We start from the raw sequence: 16,854 nt of genomic DNA, 5'->3' as shown, positions 1-16,854 counted from the left end.
CTTAACAACCGGGTGGCTAGCTTAACCACTTGCAGTGGTTCCCTTAACAGAGATCGTAAAATGGGCAAAGTTCACTTAACAAACTGTTTCACGTTAGCGACAGGAAGGTTGGGCTCAAATTGTAGTCGTAAGTCGGGGACTACCTTGTATTTCCTGAAAAATGGTGCACACTGGCAGTTGGGTCTAAACCAGGAGTCAGCATCACGTGGCTCTGGAGCCGCATGTGGCTCTTTTAACCCTCTGCTGCTGGTTGGATCCACAATTGATAGGGCTTTCGGTTAGGACAGGTAGAGGGAAAAGGGTGCCGCCCTAGGAGACTATGATGGGGGAACTGGACTTCCAGTCAGCAGAGGAAAAAGGATGCCGCACTAGGAGGAGACTATAATTGGGGAACCGGACTTCCGGCCAGCTCCAGAATTGAACAGGAGCTTCCTGTTAGGACCTCTGTGGCTCTTTGAGTGTTTAAGGTTGCCGACTCCTGGTCTAAACTATCTTTTTCATTTTCTGGTTTATGCAACAGGAATGTCAAAAACTGAGGAAATCAGGAGATTCAGGTAGTTAAAAAGAATATATCGCAAGATTAAGCTCTCTGCAAGAATCTGGCCAACTGACTATTAAGGGGAAATGAGCGGGAGATAAGAAAGATGGGCTGGACTTAGATCCAGGCGCGCAGGGATTCATGACTAATGACACGTTTGACCCCCTCCTTCGGGCTCAGCCTGATCATCTTCTACAACGGAAATCCAGCCATCCCTATCAGGAATCATCCTTGCCCTTATAATCAACATCTTTTAAAGAGATCAGACTATCTTTGGAGACAGGAAGAGTTGAATGAGACCATTGAGCCAAGAAGGGGTTCGCATAAGCCTGGGAGACAGTCAAAAGTCATTCAAACCCCTTTTTCGTTTCGCAATCGAGGTCTGATTCATTTCGAGGGAAATGGGTAAAAAAATCACAATTTACCAGCACTCGCGAGGGCTGATGGAAGCGTTTCAAGGGAACACCAAAAATAATTTTTCAAGAAAGCATTCCAAATGGTTGATTGGAAGTTCGCAATCGCCGGCCAATTCCGAATGCCAGAAGTTTTAAAAATAACTTTTCAAGGAGATGGATTGGCTCGTCTCGGGCCGCTCTCACGGTTCCTTTGGGGGTTTCCAACAGTTCTTAAAAAGAGCCGGGATCCAATTCCCAGTCTTGAAAAAATCTTCTAACAGAACGGATCTTCCCTGGGTCTCTATTGCAAACGGCGCTTTACCTGAATTCTCCTCCGGCAACAAAGACAACCTCCCATTGCAAGCACCTACTCCTTCCCTCAAAGAGCTTGGAGGGGATTTATCAGACCCCACCCCAAGCAATTACCCAAAGATCAGGAGGGTTGAAGCCCCATGCACAAGCAAAGGAGCATGTATTTGAGATTCCTGCAAGTAACCAGGAATATTTGTTGAGTTCAAAGCACAGAAGAGTTTATTACTGCAGTTTATGCCACAAGAATCTGGTCAACTAATGGTCAAAGCTAAAGTGGCACCAGATAAGTGTCCATGGAATTCACGGGAGCCTGGATTTGGGTTTCTTGTGGGAATACGAAGATTCCAAACTAATGACATATTTAACCCCACCTTCTCTTCTCGTATATAGGAATTACCTCTACCAGAGGATAAATGTGACACTGGGAAGTTTGTTTCTACAGATGCACACCAATAATGGAGAATATTTTTTAGCTCAGGGCACCAAGGACCCCACAGTCTTCCTCCTCCTCCTTGCAAACCCTCCTCCTTTTCTAGCACTGATGATGTTACCTAGTAGGGTCGTGAAACCTATGCAAGAAACAACCAAGCTCAGAGATCTGGAAAGGATCCAGTGAACAGCTTCACAGTTCTGGCATTTACTTTGACACACTGTGCGTTGAAAGGGATGGAAATTCCCCAAGGCTTGATCCAGCTCCGGTCATGGGAAAAAGCATCCGACAAAATAATTGTAATCCGATGGGACTTCCTCAGCATTTCTTTCTTAAAGAAAGGCACGCAAGCCGCCAGTTCTCCTGAACTTGTGGCCACATTGAGGCGCCAATAGAAGGGAATTTTTGCAGCTCAGGGTTGAACAGTGGTGCTCTCTGAGCTAGGATGGGTTGTTTTTTTTTTGCAGATGCTTCATTACCCAACTACCAAGCACTGATAATATTACCTAGTTGGGTAATGAAATGTCTGCCCAAAAAAAAGAAAACAACACCAAACAACCCAGCTCAGAGATGCAAAAGGGCGCCTCTGGGTACCCACCTACAGGTAGTCCTCGACTTACAACCGCAATTGAGCCCAGCATTTATGCGGCCGTAACTTGAGGACTACCTGTATTTCTGAAGGCCAGCTCAGGTCCTCTTGCAAGAAAATTCCATCCGTTGCTTCTTGTCCTGCCTTCTGATGCTTTGGAGAATAGGTTGACCCCCTCAAGTATTAGAACGTGCCATCATGTCACCCCCTGGTCCTTAAAAGAAGAATGTCCATTAAACTGGACATTCCCAATTCCTGCAACCGTTCTTTATACTTTTTAGCCTCCAGTCCCCCAATCGTGGCAACCAACAGCATCACTTGAACCCACCACTAAGACTCTTCCCAGGGTGTCAGAGCGCTCCCCATCACACCCCGCATCCCTGGACTACAATTCTCATCATCCTCCACCCCTCCGCCCCAGAATTACAGACCTCCTCCTAGCTTTTTTATATCGCAGCAAACAACAGCATCACTTGAACCCACCACCGTGACTCTTCCCAGGGCATCAGACACACCCCACCCCTGGACTCAGTGGTGGGGTTTCAGCTGGTTCGGACCAGCAGGTTCAGCAGGTTCGGGAGAACTGGTAGCAGACATTTTGAGTAGTTCGGAGAACCGGTAGTAAAAATTCCGACTGCCCCCCCCCCGCCCCCACCTATTCTCTGCCTGCCAAGTCCCAGCTGATTGGGAGGGAATGGGGATTTTTCAATATCCTTCCTCTGGAGTGGGGTGGGAATGGAGATTTTACAGTAGCCTTCCCTTGCCACGCCCACCAAGCCACGCCCACAGAACCGGTAGTAAAAATTCTGACTGGCCCCTGCCCCCATCTATTCTCTGCCTGCCAAGTCCCAGCTGATGGGGAAGAAATGGGGATTTTTCAATATCCTTCCCCTGGAGTGGGGTGGGAATGGAGATTTTACAGTAGCCTTCCCTTGCCATGCCCACCAAGTCATACCCCACAGAACTGGTAGTTAAAAAAAAATTGAACCCCACCACTGCCTGGACTACAATTCTCATCATCCTACCCCTCCCCCCCCTCCAAGAATTACAGCCCACCTCCTCCTAGCCAGGGAGGTTGCGCAACCGCGAGACCCCGCCCACAACGCGGTAGCCACGCCTTCCAAGTGGGCGGGGAAGTCTCTGGCTCCGCCCACTCGCTCCCCCCCACCTTCCCTTACCGCTGGGTGGCGCTGAAGAGGCCCGGATAGGGCTCCATACTGGCAGCTTCGGCCGGGGACCATCCCTCCGGCCGCAGGACCGGCCGGCTCTCCGGCTTGGCTGGACAAGCAGCATCCCCTCCCTCCCTCCCTCCCTCCACTCCCCGCTTTCCCTCAGGCAGTAAGGCCTCGCCCCTCCCGGAGCCAGCCAATCGTTGCCCACGCTGCCACGTCCTTCAAGAGGCCGGGGGCCAATCCCAGGACTGCCTTCTGAGACCACAAACCGCCCACCCACCCCCTCCTCCGTCCCTCCCCTTTCTGAGGGCGCCCTCCAATCGCAGCCCCTCTCCAGAAATTCAAACCCACCTGTCCGAGCGCTTGCTTGAGCCAATCGCCGGCTCTCCAGAGATGCAATGCAGCTTGGGAGGTGTAGTCCTCCGAATAGGTAAAGTGGTACCCGGGCTATTCCATCACTCCCCTTCCACCTCCCAAAAAAAGACTGATGGGTTTCTAAACGGCCGCAAAGTGGGTTTCAACTGGACGAAAGTCCGAATCAACGTTTTTTTTTTAAAAAAGTTTTAATCTGCCTCAATTTCAAGGCAGCAGGATTTTAACTCCTTGATGTCGGTACCTAGAGTTAATAAGTTACAGTATGACTGTAACTTTGTTGCTTGCATCCTTACCATTTATATAGATTATTGATATTGTTTCCTAGTGTTTATTTGTACCCTATGACTATCATTAAGTGTTGTACCTTAATGATCCTTGACAAATGAATCTTGTCTTTTAAATAATAAATAAACAAATAAATAATTTTTATTTCTATATCGCCCTTCTCCCGAAGGACTCAGGGCAGTGTACAGCCTATTAAAAGCACAAAGACAAACATCGGTTAAAAATCATTAAAATTATTAAATAATTTCGGCTCAGATTTAAACCCCCCCCCAAAATTTAAAACACCCAATTTAAAAATCATTACACTGATAGCCCGGCTTGGCGGAACAGCAGGGTCTCGAGGGCACAGCAAAATACACGGAGGTTGGAGATCTTATGCATTTCCGGGGGCAGTTCATTCCACAGGGCTGGGGCTCCCACAGAGAAGGCCCTCCCCCTGGGTGTCGCCAGCCGACATAACTTGGCTGATGGCACCCTGAGGAGACCCTCTCTATGGGAGCGAACTGGCCGGTGGGAGGCTGTTGGTGGCAGAAGTCGGTCTATGTACACTGAGAGCGTATGCACCAAGACAAATTCCTTGTGTGTCCAATCACACTTGGCCAATAAAGAATTCTATTCTATTCTATTCTATTCTATTCTATTCTATTCTATTCTATTCTATTCTATTCTATTCTATTCTATTCTATTCTATTCTGTACACTGAGAGCATATGCACCAAGACAAGTGTCCAATCACACTTGGCCAATAAAGAACTCTATTCTATTCTATTCTATTCTATTCTATTCTATTCTATTCTATTCTATTCTATTCTATTCTATTCTATTCTATTCTGTACACTGAGAGCATATGCACCAAGACAAATTCCTTGTGTGTCCAATCACACTTGGCCAATAAAAAGAATTCTATTCTATTCTGTTCTGTTCTGTTCTGTTCTGTACACTGAGAGCATATGCACCAAGACAAGTGTCCAATCACACTTGGCCAATAAAGAACTCTCTTCTATTCTATTCTATTCTATTCTATTCTATTCTATTCTATTCTATTCTATTCTATTCTATTCTATTCTATTCTATTCTGTACACTGAGAGCATATGCACCAAGACAAATTCCTTGTGTGTCCAATCACACTTGGCCAATAAAAAGAATTCAATTCTATTCTATTCTGTTCTGTTCTGTTCTGTTCTGTTCTAGTCTAGTCTAGTCTAGTCTAGTCTATTATATTCTTTTATGTACAGTGAGAGCATATGCACCAAGACAAGCTGGCTGATCTTGGAGGTTTTACAACGAAAGAAAGCAAATCCCAAAGGCCTAATCTACTATGGGTGTGATTGCAGTTCCCTATGTAAAGTACAAAACAACCAACAAAGAAGTAGCCCCCAAAAAGCAAACAAAAAATCGAAATAATAGCCAGGGTAATTACTTTGTATCTACAGAGTAGGGTTTTTTGTTTTTTGTTTTACTTAATAGCCCAGTATGGTAACTTCGTATCTACAAAATAGTTCCTAAGAATGAGCAGCTCTGTTACATTGTCGCTACAATGTCCCTTTTGAATGAACAGTTTAATGGAAAGGTTGATCCCACTTGCCTAAGTTCTCAGTTGTAAATAGAGAACCTGGAGTACTAAATTCCATAGAACTCAATGGGCTTCAACTCGTGAACAGCGAACAGTAAGTAAAGTGAAACAATCACTTGATAAAGGAACCGACAGATTACTCCCACCAGCACTGACAGAACAAGCCACTTGTACATAAACAGAGAGCAAATCCTGCGCCCTTCTAACACTGATGATGTTACCTAGTTGGGTCATGAAACGTCTGGGAGGAAACCACCAAGCTCAGAGAGCACCAAGGACCCCGTAGCTCAACCCTGAGCTACAAACATTCTCTTCTCTTGAAAAGTAAAGGCAGCAGAGGAATGTGTAGCTTTATAGCGTTTGCTAAATTATATTTTCCACCCAACATTCATCATTCGAGAAGACCACCGTGAATGACATCTGGAAGGCAACTGTCTCTCCTCCTAATCCATCACAGTCCCACGGAATTAAACAGGAGTTATTTCAAGGAAATCTAGAAGAGTGGTCACCAACTGGTGGTCCATGAGAAAATTTTGGTGGTCCGCAGAAAAATTATTTGCATTTTTTTTATATTGCACTAAATCAGGAGTCTTCAAAACTACGGCCCCTGGGACAGATACGTGCAATGAACGTTTGTGTTGCTGCAGAGAGTCTCCCCCTTTGGGGTCTTTTTGTGCGGGTCGGAGGGGGGCAAAAATTCCAACTTGGGGTCTGCTTCAGCCTCCTGGTGCGGGGCTTTGGGCGAAGGCTGGAGGGAAGCACCGCTGGTGGCGAAGAGCCAGAGGGCCTCGTTCCAGTGGGACTGCCTTTCCATTTGCATCATCCTCCGTTCAGCCATCCCAGCAGGACAGCAGTTTTATATCATGCTCATAAACTTTGTTTTCTCTCTTAAGCCGGCCTCTCTGCAGCCAATTGATGAAAAAAGGAAAAAAAAAAAAACACAAAAAAACCAAGAGTGGGGGAAGGGAGGATGGGACCACTCTTCTTTTTTTCACTCCTACCAAAATTGCATTCAGTTTTGATCACCACATTTATAAAAATGTTGAGAGTTTGGAAAAAGTGCAAAGAAGAACAACCAAGATAATCAAGAGCCTGGAGACAAAAATGCATGAAGAACGGTTGCAGGATTTGGGTTTGACTGGTCTAAAGCACGGGTCTGCAACCTTAAAAACTCAGAGAGCCATTTGGACCCCTTTCCCACAGAAAAGAAAACACCGGGAGCCACAAAAACCCTTCCCGTGCCTGACTATTTCTCGAGCGGCCACAAAATTAGCATATGTAGTTGAATTAAATGTTCTGTTTTCTTCTGAAACTTTTCTTTTCTTGGATTTATCCATGGTTGGCCTACCGGGGGTTGAAAAGCTCAATAAATCGCGTGCAAGGCGGGTGTCACACATTGGCGGTTGTGACACATATTTTGAGTGACAGGGAGCCGCAGCAGAGGGGTGAAAGAGCCACATGCGGCTCCAGAGCCGCAGGTTGCTGACCCCCTGGTCTGGAGAAAAGAAAGACTAAGGGGGGGGCATGATAGCATATTCCAGTATTTGAAGGGCTGCCCCAAAGAAGAGGGAGTCAAGCTATTCTCCAAAGCACCTGAGGGCAGGACAAGAAGCAACGGATGGAAACTAATCAAGGAGAGAAGCAACCTAGAACTAAGGAGAAATTTCCTGACAGTGAGAACCATTAACCAGTGGAACGACTTCCAAATATATTGGAGGTTTTCAAGAAGAGACTGGACAACCATTTGTCTGCAATGGTAGAGGGTTTCCTGCTTAAGCAAGGGATTGAACTAGAAGGCCTCCAAAGTCCCTTCCAATTCTTGTTATTCTGTTATTCTGAACCTTTAGTATTCGTCTGGTTGGCTGCCATGCTGCTAACAGACATAAAACTGCCAGGCAAGTCTTAAGTGCGAGGGCTCATTGTACACCTGCAAATGAATGGTTGTAAATCGAGGATTACCAACAGTAATACTAATTCATCCCTTCATTGGCAACAACAACAATGCCTTGGTGGCGCAGCAGACTAAAGTGCTGTTAAGTAGCACCAGCTGCCTGCAATTACTGCAAGTTCAAATCTCACCAGGCTCAAGGTTGACTCAGCCTTCCATCCTTTCGAGGTAGATAAAATGAGGACCCGGATTGTGGAGGCAATAAGTTGACTTTGTATAATAAAAAACACCGCTTTGGGGCGGGGGGGGGGGGCGAAAGCCCTACTAAGCAGGTATATACAAAAGTATGAAAGCTATTGCTTAAAAGCATTGTAAGCTGCCCTGAGTCTCCGGAGAAGGGCGGCATATAAATCGAACCAATAAATAAACAATAAATAAATAAACAACTCAGCCTGGACATCTCAAGAGAAAACTCCACTTCTCCTCCCAACCCATCAGGAGCAAAACCTTTTCAAAAAGTCTTATTTATTCTAAAAGGAAAACCATCCACTCTGCATTACTGGTGGGAGACCGAGAAAGGAAGAGAAAGAATAAGGAGAAGGAGCGAAGGAGAGAAAGAATGTTAAAGAGGGAAGGAAGGAAAGAAGGAACATTTTGCAAAACTGCAAAACTTTCGGAAGCCACTCAGTGGACCCATTTGGACAAGAGTAACACATACACACATACACACAGAGAGACACCAAAAGAAAGCTTCAATTTTATAATCCCGCTCACAGCTTTCTTCCTGGCCTCCTGCTGTCAGCGGTTTTTTTTTGCTATTTAGTATGAACAAAACAGCAATACAGGGAGCGTTTTTATATGTATAAGTAGGAAGGGTGAAAAACAGGGAAGGCTCTGCGACTATGACGCACGACTGCCAGCTGAGTTTTCAATCCAGGCTTCCAAGTTTTGACCGCTTCCAAGATATGAGATATGAGTTTGTTTTCCCTTCCTTCTCTAGTACAAGTCGGGGACAATCCACCAGAGCCGGAGAAGGAAAAACAGTATGATCCAAGCGTGAGCTAAGCACACACCACAACACATGAACTTTGCATTGAGGGAAGGCGATGTCATGCCAAGCTGAACTCCACACACTTTTTTTAAATAAACAACGAAGGTCAGGGCCTGGATTTCACTGGCTGGCTGTCAGCTTCAAGTCCATTAAACGGTTGACATTGAAGGAAATAATTTTGTGGGAGGGGAAAAGAGTTTTATGACTTTAACGCAGGTTATCGTGGAGAAAGGGACTGTTTTCCTGGGGGCAGCAAAAGCGAGCGGATCTCTTCAGCTGTTTAAAGTTTCTGAAGTCTGTTTCTTATAATTTGTTTCCGTGCGCCTCTTAAAAGATTTGTTGGCTTCCCAGGACAGTGGGATAGAAAACCGCAATGACAGTATTCTTAACAACACAACTGCCCAGAGCGGAGGGAGGGAGGGAGGGAGGGAGGGAAGGAAGGAAGGAAGGAAGGAAGGAAGGAAGGAAGGAAGGAAGGAAGGAAGGAAGGAGATGCGAAGAGGGAAGGAAGGAAGGAAGGAAGGAGATGCGAAGAGGGAAGGAAGGAAGGAAGGAAGGAAGGAAGGAAGGAAGGAAGGAAGGAAGGAAGGAGATGCGAAGAGGGAAGGAAGGAAGGAAGGAAGGAAGGAGTTGGGGAGGGAGGGAGTAAGAAGATGGGAAGGAGAAGGAAAGAAGGAAGGAAGGAAAGAAGGAAGGAAGGAGATAGGTAGGAGATAGGCAGGGAAGGAGGGAGGAAGAGATGGTAATGAAAAGGAAGGAAGGAAGGAGATGGGGAAGGAGGGAGAAAGGAGATGAGAATGTGAAGGAAGGAAAGAAGGAAGGAAGGAAGGAAGAAGATGGGAAGGAGATAGACAGGGAGGGAGGGAGGAGATGGGAATGAAAAGGAAGGAAGGAAAGAAGGAAGGAAGGAAGAAGATGGGAAGGAGATAGGCAGGGAGGGAGGGAGGAAGGAGATGGGAATGAAAAGGAAGGAAGGAAGGAAGGAAGGAGATGGGGAGGGAGGGAAGGAAGGAAATGGGATGAAAAGTAAGCAAGGAAGGAAGGAGATGGGGAAGGAAGGAGAAAGGAGATGAGAAGGAGAAGGAAGGAAGGAGATTAGGAAGGAGGAAGGAAGGAGATGGGAATGAGAAGGAAGGAAGGAAGGAAGGATGGAAGGAAGGAGATAGGAAGGAGATAGGCAGGCAGGGCGGGAGGAAGGTGATGGGAATGAAAAGGAATAAAGGAAGGAAGGAAGAAAAAGAGAGAAAGGAAGGAAGGATGGAAGGAAGGTAGGTTTGGGGATATACAGAGTCCCCTCTAAAAGGTTAATGATAGATGTGAAATTCCTCTTAGAATCGAACCGCACCGTCACACTCGGGGAATGTAAATATTTACCCACACAAATCTACACCAGAAAAAGAGTTCACCTCGAGTAGAGCTTTCAAAACCATTAAAAAAAAAAAAAAAGATAATATATGGGAATCAGATGAAAGAACGGTGAGCGGCTGCAAAGCCACTGACTGCCTGTTTTCTGCTGATGACATGAAAGGCCTCCTTTCATCACACTCTTGACTCCGGAGCCTTCAAAGGGATTTTTGCCAGGAACAAGGAATCCTACATTTCCATACCACGAAGACTGTAATTTTCAAGCCTTCGGCTTTTTAGGCTCGCCAAAAGCGCGTGACTCCAGAAGGATTGGATATATATTTGCATAACACACAAACAAACAAAAAAAGTCGGTCAAGCAATGTCGACTGGCGACCCCCAGGGGGAGAGTCTTTTCTGTGGGGGCACCTGCCCTCTGGAACGAGCTCCCCCCTATGGATACCATCGATCCCGGACCTCCGTACTTTCCGCCGGGCTCTGAAGACTTTCTTCTTTCAGCAAGCCGGGCTGGCTTAAAATTTTTAAATTGTTTTATGGGTAAGGGGTTTTTAAATTGGGGGAAGCCAGATGGATTTAATTATGTTTTAAAAAATTATTTTAATTTTCATATTGTATGTATTTTAATCCCGGCTGTTCATCGCCCCGAGTCCCTCTGGGAGAAGGGCAGGATAAAAATTTAATCCATTCAATTCAATTCAAAACAAAACCGAAAAAGTCCCTACCTTAAAAACCCAGTGAAACAAAAATGAGTGAAATTTATTTATTTATTTATTTATTTATTTATTTATTTATTTATTTATTTATTTAATTTGTATACCACCCTTCTCCTTTCGGACTCAGGGCAGTGAGTAGAAACAAATAGTAACCCTTATAATCAATGCCAGCTCAGTAAACATTTTTTTTTAAAAAAAATAGAAATTCAGCAAAGAATTTCCATCTCTGTGCTAGAGAAAACTTAATGTGGAGGAGGGCTTTCTCCTACATTACACCCTTACCCATATTCCCTTCCCTCCTCCATCTCACCCTTCCTTCCTTCCTTCCTTCCTTCCTTCCTTCCTTCCTTCCTTCCTTCCTTCCTTCCTTCCTCCCTCCCTCCCTCCCTCCCTCCCTCCCTCCCTCCCTCCCTCCCTTCTGTTGTGATCTAGGCTTCCTGAGTCATTAAAAGACACAAGTAGTCCCAAAAACCTCTTTTATTGCAACAGCTGTGAATTACGTTCATTCACAGCTGAGTCCCAATTAGTTGCAAAAAATCCTTCAGGATAATCACCCACCTTTATCTCCCTTGACACGCTGCCAAAGACCTACTTGGCAAAGCCACACAGAGTCCAGAATCAAACAGAGATGCCGACTGGAAACAGAATTAACAACGTTGCTTTCCTGCAAAGGGCCCACTGCCTTTGCTCCTCTTTTAAGCCTTAAGGGAGGGGCCAATCATCTTCAGGCCTTATTCCTGAGTCGTCCCTTTTGATTTAAAAACATTTTTTTCGGCCGAAGAGGTTGTAGCAAAAATGCTTTTAAAAGCCTCTGATGATCCCAGCTGAGCCACATGATCATCAGAGGCTTTGTTTTTACTTTTAAAAGCATTTTTTTTTGGCCGAAGAGGTTGTAGAAAAAATGCTTTTAATTTTTTTTTAAAAAGCCTCTGATGATTGCGCGGCTCAACCGGGCAATGGGAGAGGGGGCAGAGATTTTTGCTACCGGTTCTCTGAACCACCCGCCTCCATCACTACCGGATCGGGCGATCCGGTCCGAACCGGGAGCATTTCACCCCTGGGTGGAAGGCTCCGCCCACCCGCTTGAACGCTTCTGCGCACGTGCCCACAAGCGAACCAGTAGTGATGAGTTTTGAAACCCACTATTGGTGTGTGAGTCAGAATCTCTTCGAACCTCTGTCCTCGTTTTCATCTTTCCTATATAACTCCATCAAAAATATTAATTCTTGACTCCCGGCCAATCAGAAAAGCTGCTGAATACACTGATAATACCCTGATTTATATAACTCTGCATGCATGCTGCTTTGTTTTGCAACAGGCTGAGCGCCGGTTTCTGCCACCGCCAAAGGCTGAGTCAATTTTTCACGGCCAGAACCTCAAGCTGGTTTTCTTAGTAAATTTCCAGTCATTTTTATTTCTTCAGAATCCCTGGGAAGTTAAAGCATTTTTAATTCTTTCAAGCCCTGTTTTCTACCTGGGATTCTAAGAAAACTTCGCTTGGCCTCTCTCACTGTGGCTGTTTTAGCCAAGCTGGAAGACATCCTTTGGAAGCAATCTTTGAAAGCAAGGATGATTTCAGAGCTAGGTTGGTAGCCTGAGAATCTCCAACCACCCAGCAGAAAGTGGAAATCGACACGCTGGGAGATAGGTACCCATGGCAGAACGTTGACCTACTTCAATGGGGATCCAAAGTCTATTTCTGGAGATCTTTCACAAGCAAATCCACCCGTAGCCACAAAGGAGATTCTGGTGCACGCTGCAAGAGAGCTTAGCTAAGCTTTTCCAGCTCCTGGAGATTAAAAACCTGGGCGGGTTTAAAGAAGAGATCGGAGAACCATTGATCTGAAAGGGTCTAGGGTTTCCTGATTGGGCAGGGGGTTGGACTAGAAGACCTCCTAGGTCCCTTCCAAGAAAGAAAGGGAGGGAGGGAGGGAGGGAGGAAGGAAGGAAGGAAGGAAGGAAGGAAGGAAGGAAGGAAGGAAGGAAGGAAGGAAGGAAGGAATAACAATAGCAATAGCATTTAAGACTTATATACCGCTTCACAGTGCTTCACAGCCCTCTCTAAATGGTTTACAGAGTCAGCGTATTGCCCTCAATAATTCTCGTTTTACCGATCTCGGAAGGATGGAAGGCCGAGTCAACCTTGAGCCACTGGGAATTGAACTGCAGGCAGTTGGCAGAGTCAGCCTGCAATACTGCATTCTAACCATTGCACAAAGGAAGGAAGGAAGGGAGGGAGGGAGGGAGGGAGGGAGGGCAATGAGGATAGCAATAGCACTTATATACCGCTTCACAGTGCTTTGTAGCCCTCTCTAAGCGGTTTACAGAGTCAGCCTCTTGCCCCCAACAATCTGGGTCCTCATTTTACCGACCTCGGGAGGACAGAAGGCTGAGTCAACCTTGAGCCGGTCAGGATCGAACTGCTGGCAGTCAGCAGTGTTAGCCTGCAATCCTGTATTCAAGCCACTGCACCACCAACGAAGGAAGGAAGGAAGGAAGGAAGGAAGGAAGGAAGGAAGGAAGGAAGGAAGGAAGGAAGGAAGGAATAGCAATAGCCCTTAGACTTATATACCGCTTCACAGTGCTTTGTAGCCCTCTCTAAGCGGTTTACAGAGTCAGCCTCTTGCCCCCAACAATCTGGGTCCTCGTTTTACCGACCTCGGGAGGACAGAAGGCTGAGTCAACCTTGAGCCGGTCAGGATCGAACTGCTGGCAGTCAGCAGTGTTAGCCTGCAATCCTGTATTCAAGCCACTGCACCACCAACGAAGGAAGGAAGGAAGGAAGGAAGGAAGGAAGGAAGGAAGGAAGGAAGGAAGGAATAGCAATAGCCCTTAGACTTATATACCGCTTCACAGTGCTTTTACAGCCCTCTCTAAGCGGTTTACAGAGTCAGCCTCTTGCCCCCAACAATCTGGGTCCTCGTTTTACCGACCTCGGAAGGACAGAAGGCTGAGTCAACCTTGAGCCGATAAGGATCGAACTGCTGGCAGTGGGCAGGGTTTAGCCTGCAATCCTGCATTCTAACCACTGTGCCACCACGGCTCTAACATAACATTACATCTGGTTTACAACCAATAGCTCGGTAATATTGTCTTTTCATCCCAGCGACCTAATTTAGCACAAGGAGCGGAGGCTCTTTTGTGAGATAAGAGGGACCAGTGGGGTTTTGTTGACTTCCAGAAAATTGTCAAGAGCAGTTGTGAGTCGCTTTTTCAGCAGTCTGAAATATCCCCTCCCCATGTGCCTGGTTTGGCTGAGGAGGAGGGTATAAAGGAATCAGAAGGTGCCAAAACACTCCAAAGCCTCCAAGTTGGGATCTCTAAGCTGGCACTGTCATCCACACAACCGTGCAAATTTGAGACGAATGGGTATCGTAGTACCACACGGGGTTGGCAAAGGGCTGCTTTTAAGCCCGTCGCCCCATCCAGCCTACTGCTGGCTCCAGTGCCCATCACGCCAAGGCGGATAGGTTCTGTAGTCCAACACCCCCAGCTGGGAGACAAGGTTGACCCCCTCCAACCCCTCACCAAGAGCCCGGTGGGTCCCCCCCTAAGAGGGGGATTGGGGGCGGCTGCTGACTAGCCACCGTTTGCACGGCCGGATCGGGGCCCAGGAGGATGGGAGCTGGAATCCGGCATCTGTAGATCGGGGGGAAAAAAAAGTTGGAGCTGGCAAGCCGCGGTGCTCCCTGGTGCCAAGCCAGCGCCGCTGCTCCTCCGCTCCAGCCCAACGTGGCAAAGCCCAAAGGCGCAGATGGAAAACACGGGAGGAGAGGTTGGGGGGGGGGAGCCGCTCTCCGTTTCCCCGCGGGGTCTCTCTCCCAAATCCTTCCTTCCTTCCTCCCCCTCCCCAATCTCCCCCTCCCTCCCCCATCTCCTCCTCACCCCCCCACCCTGTTCACTTACTCGTCTCCTTCGCTCTCGCAGTCAAAGCTGACCCCCTTTTTCAGCAACGCTGCGCGCCGGCTGCGCAGCTGGGACAAGGGGGCTGCCTCCAGCGCCATCGCCCCACAAGTCTTGCGGTGGGGTGGGGTAGGGGAAGGTAAGGGAGGGGGGGCGATCCGGGCCAGCGGGAGGAGGGAGCTGGGGTGGCCAGCCGGCTGGCTTGCCTGCCTCCTTGCCTGGCTGGCGGGCTGGCTAGCTGGCTTGGCACTCCCCAGCAAAGGCTCTCTCCCTGCCTCTCTGCGCCGCTTCCCCCCCTTCCCTTTCAGCGCTTGGGTTCCGCCCCATTTGGGCGAGGGGCGCCCGGAAAAAAAAGATAAAAGGAAAAAAAAAAAAGAGGAGGATAGTGAGGGGGTGGCCAAAGGGAGAAGCCCCGAGCTCCCATCCCACCCACTCCAAGTTTGGTCCCTACCTGGAGCAAGATCCGCTCCTTTCCTCCTTTCCAAGCCCTCCGCTGAGGGCGCTCTGCACATGCTCGGCTGCCCCGGCGCTTCTTCTCGCCTTGCCTTCTTCCCTTCTCTTGGACTACCGCGTCCTCTCCACGAAGAAGAAGCGGGGGTGGGGAGGTGAGGTGAGGTGGGGGGAATCAACTTATTTTCCAAAGCACCAGAATGCAAAAAAATAATAAAGCCTGGATAGCTCAACTGACTAAAAGCCTGTTATTAACATTCAGCTGTCCGCAATGATTGCAAGTTCGAATCTCGCCAGGCTCAAGTTTGACTCAGCCTTCCATCCTTTCTAAGGTAGGTAAATTGAGGACCCAGTTTGTAGGGGCAATAAGCTGACTGTCAGATGTAAATGCCTTATTCTCTAATGTGTAAATAATGTATATATGGAACATCAGGGGTTAACTTATTACTTGAGCTTTAATGTATTCATATTTTACCACTCCCATTCCTGGCTCCGCCCCTTGTATATAAAAGGAGCCATCCTCCCCATTTTCCTTGCTTCTATCTTGAATATTCAGCGAATATAGAATGCCTATTATGATTAAAGAGAATTATATTTAAACCTATAACTTCTATTATCTTTATTGAGTCTGATCCTGAAAATATTGCAACAAGCTGGTAGCAGAGGATGGTTAATTGACTCAATAAGTAATTAAAAATGTCCAAGAAAGATAGGCCCAACACCAGGGCCTACAGCAAAGAAATAGAAACTGATCAAGAGATGATCAACGAATCCACTAATGCGATTTCGAGAGAATCCGAAGAATACACCACTGAAGAAGAAGAACTGATGAGTGAAAATAACGACCAGGAAGAAATCGAGATAGAAAATAACGAACTCAGGTCAGAAATATTAAAAATACTAAAAAGCCAAAAGAATGATGAAAGCCTCATCGCGGACCTCCAGGAGATGCTGAGGAACAGCGGAGCAGCGAGAGAGAAAAACATCATTAAAGAAAAACCCAAAGATCAAAAAACTGTGAGTGAAATGACTACTGAGAAAATAGTTGTAAAAAAGAAAAGATGTGACCCCGCGCGAAATTTTGAACGGCAGCCATCTTGGTTTCAACGAACTTCAAAAGAGAGTGAAGCAGAGCCAATCAAAACGCTCAGTTCAAAATTTCTGGCGCGAAAAACGCTATCAGACGAAGAAAGTGAAAAAGAAGTCTCAAACTCTTCAGATGAACCAAAATCAGAAAGTGAAGACGATTTAACAAAGTCTCAAGTAGAGTCAGCAATGAAAACACTTTTTGCTGCTTTTGGGCCAAGATTGAAAATTTCTAAGACATCAACGAAGAAGCAAGCAATCAAACCGACAACTCAAGACCTGCACGCTCCCATCCTGACTTCGAAAACGACGACACCCGAGCCCAGAGAGCCATGCCGATTCCGTCCTACACCGCAGACAGAATCGAGTGCCAGCACACACAAGAGAAAGAGAAGAACCACCGCCATCACCAAAGCCCCAAAAACCGAGCCAGAGACCGACTCATCTGAAGAGGAGCGGATCGAGAGAGCTGAAATGGAGAGAACCTTCCACAACGGCGCCAAAGAAGAAATGAGCAACGCGCATGTGCAAAACTACGTAGACGGCCCCGAAAGACTTGAACTGGCCAGAGAACCGCGCAGACTCGTTACAAGCATCCCAATGCCGTTCTGTAATTTCCTGCACTTGAGAGACCACGGACTGCCTCAGGTTGTAAGTAATGGACAAAATAATGTGGGGAACTTACCCAGTGACTTCCCAAAACTTAGAGTTGATGGCATTAATTTACAA

General features: G+C 46.9%; 1 protein-coding gene across 1 annotated transcript in view; it reads right to left on the bottom strand.

Annotated features, from left to right (window-relative positions):
• GARNL3 (GTPase activating Rap/RanGAP domain like 3) overlaps positions 1-14,690 on the bottom strand; it is a 76,633-nt gene extending 61,943 nt beyond the window's left edge. The window contains exon 1 of the mRNA XM_070955604.1: positions 14,593-14,690. Coding sequence (XP_070811705.1) covers positions 14,593-14,690 — 98 coding nt within the window. The remainder of the gene's footprint in view (positions 1-14,592) is intronic.
• Between the last annotated feature and the right edge of the window lie 2,164 nt (positions 14,691-16,854).

The sequence above is a fragment of the Pituophis catenifer genome, unplaced genomic scaffold (assembly GCF_029215685.1).
Source record: "Pituophis catenifer annectens isolate HBS135680 unplaced genomic scaffold, rPitCat1.0.hap2 SCAF_17, whole genome shotgun sequence".
Taxonomy (NCBI): domain Eukaryota; kingdom Metazoa; phylum Chordata; class Lepidosauria; order Squamata; family Colubridae; genus Pituophis; species Pituophis catenifer.
This window is presented reverse-complemented; position numbering and strand designations above follow the sequence as displayed.